At 34.7% G+C, this 9,436-nt stretch overlaps 1 protein-coding gene across 1 annotated transcript; it reads left to right on the forward strand.

Annotated features, from left to right (window-relative positions):
* Positions 1-1,239: 1,239 nt before the first annotated feature.
* On the forward strand, positions 1,240-1,716 carry LOC307059791 (glycine cleavage system H protein, mitochondrial-like; the record flags this gene model as incomplete). The annotated part of the gene is made up of 1 exon (XM_079714025.1): positions 1,240-1,716. The coding sequence occupies one exon, from the start codon at positions 1,240-1,242 to the stop codon at positions 1,714-1,716; it is 477 nt and encodes a 158-aa protein (XP_079570151.1).
* Between the last annotated feature and the right edge of the window lie 7,720 nt (positions 1,717-9,436).

Below are 9,436 nucleotides of genomic sequence, written 5' to 3' on the forward strand. Positions count from 1 at the left end.
TGGACATCAACATGGGGTGCAGTAGTTTGTGCTCCAGATATAGATGCTTAAAGATTGAAACAATCATTTTCAACCTCAAAGAAAAATTTCTACAAATGAAAATCAGTGTGCTTGAAAGTAGCCTGAGGAAGATCTGCATAAAATAGTTAATAATATATAATTGTTTCACTAATTTTCTGTGTGATGATTTCCAAATGGAGGAGATAAGAACCATTGGCATTACGACTGGCACCACAGATATGTGTCTACCGTCATGTTTGCAGAGCCCAAAAATATTCAAGTGAGTAGTAGGTAAGGAGATGATATTCAGTAAGGTTCAGAAATGATTTATAAAAGCAGACAGGATGCAAAGAATTTACTAGGTAATCTTTTGGAGATAAATAACAAATATTACATTAATTTAATTCACAAATCACATTTAGTTCTTCATCTTTTAAATTCAGGATGGAAGATATGTATTTAATAAAGCATTAAACTGAAGTAAAAAGCATTTGATCACTGCTTTGATACAAATAGGCTAAAATCTTTTGGATAATATGTATATATTTAAACATTTATAATTTTGTTAAAAAGAAGTACCATGTTAGCAATTATTTGAGACGTGTTTTAAAAATATATTTATGAACTGAGTTAAATGAGCCACACATGTTTTAAGTTCTATACATTAATTTCTGATGGTGTACTTTTGTTAATTATTTTATTTCAGATTTATTTTCATCATTAACATAGTTTTATTTACTACAAAGACTATATTTACTATACTAGTGATGCTTAAATGCCTTATCCATTCTTAATCCTTTGAGGCAGCCATAGCATAATAGTAATTAGTAATGAAAATGAGTAAAATATTTTAAGGACTTCAAAATATAAATATATTAGATACTTTTCACAAAGATTTGAATGTTTGCTACTAAAAGAACCTACCAGAAGGGTGAGCACGGTAGGCTTCTATAGCGGTACAGATTTTTTATTATGAAATAAGGGAAAACACTCAAGAATAAGTAAAACAATGGCTGAACACCAAGAAAAGTAACATAAAATTACCCCCCAAGTATAACAGCATGAAAAACCTATATTCGTACATTTATTATTAAACTTGGTCATTTTTGTCATTTTTAGAATTAATAATATATTGGTATTATTTGCCCTAAGTAGTCATTATGTCAACTGCTAATTTTCTCTTTAAAAATTATTTTCAGCTCTAGATGCTGCATGGAGACCCTCTGCACCCCTGCGAACATGGCAGTGCGAGTGGCACAGAGCATGCGGGCCGCGGTCTGCAGCCTGCGCGCCATCTCTGTGCCCAATGCGCCCTGCCCGCGGCAGCCCTGGGGACTGCACCCAGACTCCGTTCTGTTGTCGGGTCATAAATTCACAGACAAACATGAATGGGTAACAACAGAAAACGGTGTTGGAACAGTGGGAATCAGCCATTTTGCACAGGAAGATTTGGGAGATGTTGTTTACTGTAGTCTGCCTGAAGTTGGGACAAAATTGAACAAACAAGAGGAATTTGGTGCTTTGGAAAGTGTGAAAGCTGCTAGTGAACTCTATTCTCCTCTATCAGGAGAAGTAACTGAAATTAATGAAGCTGTAGCAGAAAATCCAGGACTTGTCAACAAATCTTGTTATGAAGATGTTTGGCTGATCAAGATGACACTCAGTAACCTTTCAGAATTAGATGAACTAATGAGTGGAGAAGCATATGAGAAATAAATAAAATCTATTGATGAGTGAAAATGGAGCCCTAAATAAACTAGTTTGAAACAAAAACAAACAAAAAAAAAACTATTTTCAAACTACCAAATGAATTAAATCCTTAAAATACTGTCATTACAATAAACACATATAATTACTCAAGTTAAATTGAATCTCTGAACACCTTAAGTTATGTTCTTTGGCCTATAAGTTAAATTTTTGTTATCCTTTCTGTGCCAACCTGGAGAAAGGAAAATGACCATTGTATAGTTTCTGATAACTTTTTAAACAACAACTATTTTTTTAGAATCCCTAGCTCAAATTTACATTTTATATAGATTTTTAAAATTATAAATAATATTGGCTGCTGTGAAGGATAAATAAAGTTATCATATAATATTTTAAATTTAAAATAAACAACACACATGTGATGTTTGATAAAATTCTAAGGTTATTTTGTCTTGATTAGTGTTTCTTTTTTTTTTTTTTTTTTTGCGGTTTGCGGGCCTCTCACTGTCGTGGACTCTCCCGTTGTGGATCACAGGCTCCAGACGCACAGGCTCAGCGACCATGGCTCACGGGCCCAGCCACTCCATGGCATGTGGGATCTTCCTGGACAAGGGCACGAACCCGTGTGCCCTGCATTGGCAGGCAGACTCTCAACCACTGTGCCACCAGGGAAGCCCCTTGATTAGTGTTTCTAAAGCTTTCATAGTTTGCTTTTATCATGTACATAGATACTGACACATATATCCGTTAAACAGGTGATCTTTCTTGTCACTTGTTCTGTATTCAAGATGTTGTACAAACATTGAAAATTTGTGAAAAATTTTGAGGAAACTTACCTTTTTTTATGTTAAAAACCAAAAGGATATTTTTTGTATTTTATCTTCCTTAGGAATTTTTAAGAATAAAAAAACACATTACTTCCTTATTTTCTCATAAGAGAAAAATTTGAAGTTATAATATATATAGTTTCAAACTATATATTGAGATGTAATCATATATAACATGTTTTTTTTTTAGCTCAATTTTGGCATCAGTAGATATTAAATGGTAACTGGGAATTCTCTCCAAGATTTAACATAACTCTACCACCAAAGAATATACTAGTGTAACTGATGATGAAATTTCAAAATTACTAATATTATAATTCTCCAGATGGATTGCATGACATACATTTCAATAAAAGGTGTGACACCCCCCCAAAAAATATATATTTTATAATTCTGTCATTGTTCCTCACCTTTCATGCTCTTTATTTATTTTTTTTTTTTCAGTACACGGGCCTCTCACTGCTGTGGCCTCTCCCGCTGTGGAGCACAGGCTCCAGACACGCAGCCTCAGTGGCCACGGCTCATGGGCCCAGCCGCTCCACGGCATGTGGGATCTTCCCAGACTGGGGCACGAACCCGTGTCCCCTGCATCGGTAGGCGGACTCCCAACCACTGCGCCACCAGGGAAGCCCCACCTTTCATGTTTTTGTAAAGAAAAGTGAAAGTTAAAAGCTTCCAGGAAGGTGATTGTGGAGGTAGAGAGATTAGAGGAGAAACACTTGTAATTGACTAAGATATCACTCAGTAGGTAAACACTACTGGAAATCTTTTTTTTTTTTTTTTTTAAGAATTATGCTGCCAAATTAATTATGGAGTCATAAAATCATTGAAGTATAATGAAAAAAAAATGCTAAAGAATAAAGCTAACCATTACAACAGGAAATGCTTTTTACCTGTTCTAAGGCCCTGGTGTGTGGAATAGAGGAAATCTGTTTTCAGCAAACGTAGTCTTGCCACTCTGCACCCATGGACACCCAGTTTCTCATAATAATGTTAGGCTCCACTCTTATCAAATCTCTTCTTGTTCAAATGTGCTTTCAACCCCATCAGCTGCCTTCCTGTTGCCCTCATATTATTCAGTCTCTCAGTACAGATGGCCACTCTCTTCTTGAAATGCTTCCCACTCTTGGATTCCACAAAGTAGTTTCTTGATCTCCTTGAATTGGTGGCACTTCCTCAACAATTGTCTTTCTTAAATCCATCTGTTATGACTTTAAATATTAGGTTATGCCATAGTTTTGGCTTTTTACTTTTTCTTTATCTATATTATTCCCTTGTGATCATGGCTTCACAAATTATCTGTATTTAGCTGAATCAGAGAGAATAATCTTAAAACAAGTTGAACCAATCACTCTCTTGATTAAAATCCTCCTCTTAGATTCAAATCCAGACTCCTTGGCAATTCCACATCCCTCGTCCTTGCATATCTATTTAATGTTATATCCCAAACCTCTCCCTCTTCTCTCCATCCTCCAGCTGCACTGGCTTGCATTCTGTTCCGTGAACACATTAAGCTCCTTTCCATCTCAGTAGCTTTGCACTTACTCTTCCTCCCACTTGGAATACTCTTATTCAGACTTCTCAGCACAATTCTCAGTCCAATTTCAGCTCCCAGCGAAGCGCTGCTGGACACAGATGTGTGAACCAGCCTCAGCCCACACCCTCCAGGACTGTGGGGGCCTTCTTTGTGAGAGCTTGCCTCACCCCTGAAAAAGCTCAGAAAATATTAGGAATGTATTCAGAATGAAATATAAACAACAGTCAAGAAACATTTCTAACCTATTGTTAAATTCTTAAACTTAAGAGACAAAACTTATTAAAATAGGTATTATTAAGAGAAATGTGAGACACCCTTCATCAGATGGTTGCAGGGTGTGAGGAGCATGTCATCAGCTGTGCTGGGGACCTCAAGTATTACAATAAGTCGTTCCTTCCAAGCTTCCCTACAAAAGTATACAAGGAAATTGTACTTGAACTTTTCATCATTTTCATTTTCCAATTTGTTTTACTTTTAATTCATTAAATTAGAGTAAGTAAAAAAAATACCACATTAAAGAAAACAGTCTAAAAAACCAACATCACAAATTATTTAGAAATGTTTGCATCTCTGTGCTTTGTAAATATACTTTAAATATATGCTATTCAAGTACAGAAACTACCAACATTTAACCATGAATTATGGAGTTATAATTCCATTCATGAAATTTTGAGGCACAAAACCATGGGTCGTGTCCTACTATAGATTTTAATATGAAGCTCTTTTCACAGTTAGGAGAGTTCCACTGAAAACTGAGAAGACAAGGATGTGAATTAACAGTCATAAAGTGCATTGTTCTATGAACCCCATACTGAATTAATAAAATAAATATGAGTCCAGCTAGTGAGAGAGGAAAGTGTATTTTCTGGTTTAGTGAAAGAGTGTTCCAGCATTGTTTTTCAGTATTAGAAATGAATGCTGTAATTTTCTTCAGGTTATAATAACTGTTTTCAAAATTTTTGTTTTACTCAAATGAGTAATTCCTGTGTAGATAAAATATTTGGGGGTTGGGGATGCTAGGAAGTGGGGCACTGTCCTAGAGACAGGTGGACAGTCTGTTTTACTGTCTCACTCATTGTGCTAATGTCACATTCATACATTTTTAAACTAAAGGTTTTATTTACCCTTTGGAGCGGCTGCAAATTGACATAGGTTAAAGGATTAATCAATCCAGTCTCCTCCTTTTTTACATATACGGATACAAGTCTGAAATAAGTTAGATGACAAATGGAAAGAACTTGGCTTTGGAATCACTACTGAGCCCTGTTGTTAGCCAAGCACTTACTAGCTTTGAGAACTTTCCAAGTTACTTACCCTCCCTAATTGGCTTTCTTCATCTGTCAAGGGGAGAATAGTGTGTACCTTAGAGATAATTTTGTAAACAAATAAAATAATTTATAAAAATATGTATATAAAAAGTTAAGGGCATTGCTTTAATATCTACTTACTGGACAGTATTTTTTGTGGGCAGAGCTGGGATATAATCCAGGTCACTTAATTGCTTGCCCAGTTTCTTTCTACATTATAGCAATGCCTTTTTGCCATTTAACTATTAATTCCTCATTTGTTACTTTATTGGCAGGCTTGGGTTTTTTCCTGCACTCTTTTCTCTTAACTCTCTATCTATAGAAAATAAAATTAAACCAAATTTTACATAGAAATGAAGTTCACATCAAATAATTAAACTAGCACCAAAACAACAACTACAAAAGCAGAGAAATAATTAATCTAAATTGCATATTTTCAATTTTCTTTACTTGTATTTAACTCATTTTAAAATTTATAACTTCAGAATGAGTATCACCAAGAAAAAAATTTTAATATTATTTTTAAACAATAAAATACAATGTTTGTTATTACTTTTCCAACTCTACCCCTAATGAGCTGTATCATCCAAAGAGCATGCAGCAAATTTTCTGAGATTCAGGTTGACAGATTAATTGACATATTGCTATATTATTACATAAACATTAACTTTCATGATATCAAACATAATCATTTGTTTTTTTGTGTGTGGCATGTTTAAGATTTAGGTATACAACTTAATGGATATTATAAATGGAGACATTTTAAAAGTAGAAAATCATGACCAATATTATTGTCATGGCTAATAGACACAGTGGAGTGGGGAGGAAAGCTAACTTTCCAGATAACCCAGGCAAGAAAATAGTTAATATAGTATATGGTCATTTCCTTTGAATCCAGACTGTTGCTGATTTTCACTCATCATCAAAAGAAGATCAAACCATTTGATTTGTCCTATTTTTCTATAACTTTGCATGCAAAGACTTAGTGAACTGAGCCGACCCTATGATTTCACACTCAACTGCACTATTTGCTCAGTTCACGTGACTGCATCATAAAATAAAACATTCTCAATAAACAAATACAGACTCAGCACTTCCCACAAAAGAACAGTTTGTAGTAGGCACTGGAGTTGGATCCAACCAACTGTGAAGCCTGGTCTCTGGCCCCAAGAACCTATAATCAGTGCTAGAGAATGTCCCAGCTACAACTCTTCAAAAAATACTTTGAGATTGTGTTGTGCTTCCTTAAGGAAAAAGGATTTGAGTTGTGGCTTGGATTTCTGTAACTATAGTATGAAAGAATAAGATTCATTTCCTTCTTAGGAATAAAGTGCAAATATGATTCCTATTCATCATGTATGTAAGTGGTGACTATCAAACCAATATGGATATGAGTTCATATCTGTTCCATTTTTAACTGTTTTGTTTTCAATTCATACACCAATGCTCCCAGTTCACCCACTTGGGGAAATTTAAGGTGTAGAATGAAAGATCAAAAGGTGATTTGATAAATAAAAATTAGTGGTTTAGAGTTCTGAATGCAAAAAAGATAAAGGTTTGTAAAGATCAAAAAAAATCAGAAAATGGAAAAAGATAGGAATACAAAAAATTTGGAAGCAATATTATTTAAGCCTGTTTGAAAGTAACTATTTGGGCTAAATGTTTCAGAAAGAGTGAGAATAACATCAATCATCTGCTTTTGTTCATTTTTCTGAACCCAACCTTATTTGCTTATTCAAAGGGGATTTTTCTTAGGTCTTAGACTTTATGAACACAGAATGGATCACAATTTACTTTAAAATAATGTCTTAGATATATATTTGTCCATTCTACCTTACTGAGAAATTGTAATATAGAATTTTATTTCAGCTACCCTTCTCAAAATTTTGCTTTGGTGTATTTTCTTGAGCCGCTGAGCACTGAATAGGTATGAGAACCATTATCCACTAAAGCCATAAGCTTTTCCTGGGCTGTGCTCTTGGCTTTGTTCTCAGACATGTTCACATACATAGGGAATCTGATGGAATCCACACAACGGGTACAGGATTTAAAATTAACATACAAACATGAATTGTGTTTCTTTATAGGAGTGACAAACTTAAGGCTGACATTTTCAAAAAACCCAGCACTATTTACAATACCACAAAAAAGAGAAAATAAAATAAACTCTGAAAAAAATATGAGCAACACTCTTAACACTGAAAACTCCAAAACACTGCTGAGAAAAACTAAAGATACAAAAACATGGAGAGATATAATGTCTTCCAGAATTGAAAGGCACAAGGTTGTTAAGATGCTTATTTCCCAAAAATTGATTTGGAGCAAGTGAGGTATGTTTTGGAAGGGAGGGATTCCCAAGGGGCATGAGGAAACTTTTAGGGTTGATTGATATATTCACTTTTCTGATGGTTTCACTTATACAGACATAGTCAAAACATCAAATTTCAGAAAGCAAAAAAAAATTTAGAATATAATTGATACATGTATTTTATTATTTTTTCTGAATTTTTGAATTTTATTTATTTTTTTATACAGCAGGTTCTTATTAGTCATCAATTTTATACACATCAGTGTATACATGTCAATCCCAATCTCCCATTCATCACACCACCACCCCAACCCCCACCGCTTTTCCCCCTTGGTATCCATACGTTTGTTCTCTACATCTGAGTCTCAATTTCTGCCCTGCAAACTGGTTCATCCATACCATTTTTCTAGGTTCCACATATATGCATTAATATACGATATTTGTTTTTCTCTTTCTGACTTACTTCACTCTGTATGACAGTCTCTAGATCCATCTGCGTCTCAACAAATGACCCAGTATTGTTCCTTTTTATGGCTGAGTAATATTCCATTATATATATGTACCACATCTTCTTTATGCATTCGTCTGTCGATGAGCATTTAGGTTGCTTCCATGAACTGGCTATTGTAAATAGTGCTGCAATGAACATTGGGGTGCATGTGTATTTTTGAATTATGGTTTTCTCTGGGTATATCCCCAGTAGTGGAATTGCTGGATCATATGGTAATTTTAGTTTTAGTTTATTAAGGAACCTCCATACTGTGCTCCATAGTGTCTGTATCAATTTACATTCCCACCAACAGTGCAAGAGGGTTCCCTTTTCTCCACACCCTCTCCAGCATTTGTTGTTTGTAGATTTTCTGATGATGTCCATTCTAACTGGTGTGAGGTGACACCTCATTGTAGATTTGATTTGCATTTCTCTAATAATTAGTGATGTTGAACAGCTTTTCCTGTGCTCCTTGGCCACCTGTATGTCTTCTTTGGAGAAGCGTCTATTTAGATCTCCTTCCCATTTTTGGATTGGGTTGTTTGTTTTTTTAATATTGAGCTGCATGAGCGGTTTATATATTTTGGAGATTAATCCTTTGTCAGTTGATTCGTTTGCAAATATTTTCTCCCATTCTGAGGGTTGTCTTTTCGTCTTGTTTATGGATTTCTTTGCAATGCAAAAGCTTTGAAGTTTCATTAGGTCTTATTTGTTTATTTTTGTTTTTATTTCCATTACTCTAGGAGGTGGATCAAAAAAGATCTTGCTGTGATTTATGTCAATGAGTGTTCTTCCTATGTTTTCCTCTAAGAGTTTTATAGTGTCTGCTCTTACATTTAGGTCTCTAATCCATTTTGAGTTTATTTTTGTGTATGGTGTTAGGGAATGTTCTAATTTCATTATTTTACATGTAGCTGTCCAGTTTTCCCAGCACCACTTATTGAAGAGACAGTCTTTTCTCCATTCTATATCTTTGCCTCCTTTGTCATAGATTAGTTGACCATAGGTGTGTGGGTTTATCTCTGGGCTTTCTATCTTGTTCCATTGTTCTATATTTCTGGTTTTGTACCGGTACCACATTGTCTTGATTACTGTAGCTTTGTAGTGTAGTCTGAAGTCAGGGAGTCTGATTCCTCCAGCTCAGTTTTTTCCCTCAAGACTGCTTTGGCTATTTGAGGTCTTTTGTGTCTCCATACAAATTTTAAGATATTTTGTTCTAGCTCTGTAAAAATTACCATTGGTAATTTGATAGGTATTGCA

Source organism: Hyperoodon ampullatus (genome assembly GCF_949752795.1).
Source record: "Hyperoodon ampullatus genome assembly, chromosome: 10".
NCBI lineage: Eukaryota > Metazoa > Chordata > Mammalia > Artiodactyla > Ziphiidae > Hyperoodon > Hyperoodon ampullatus.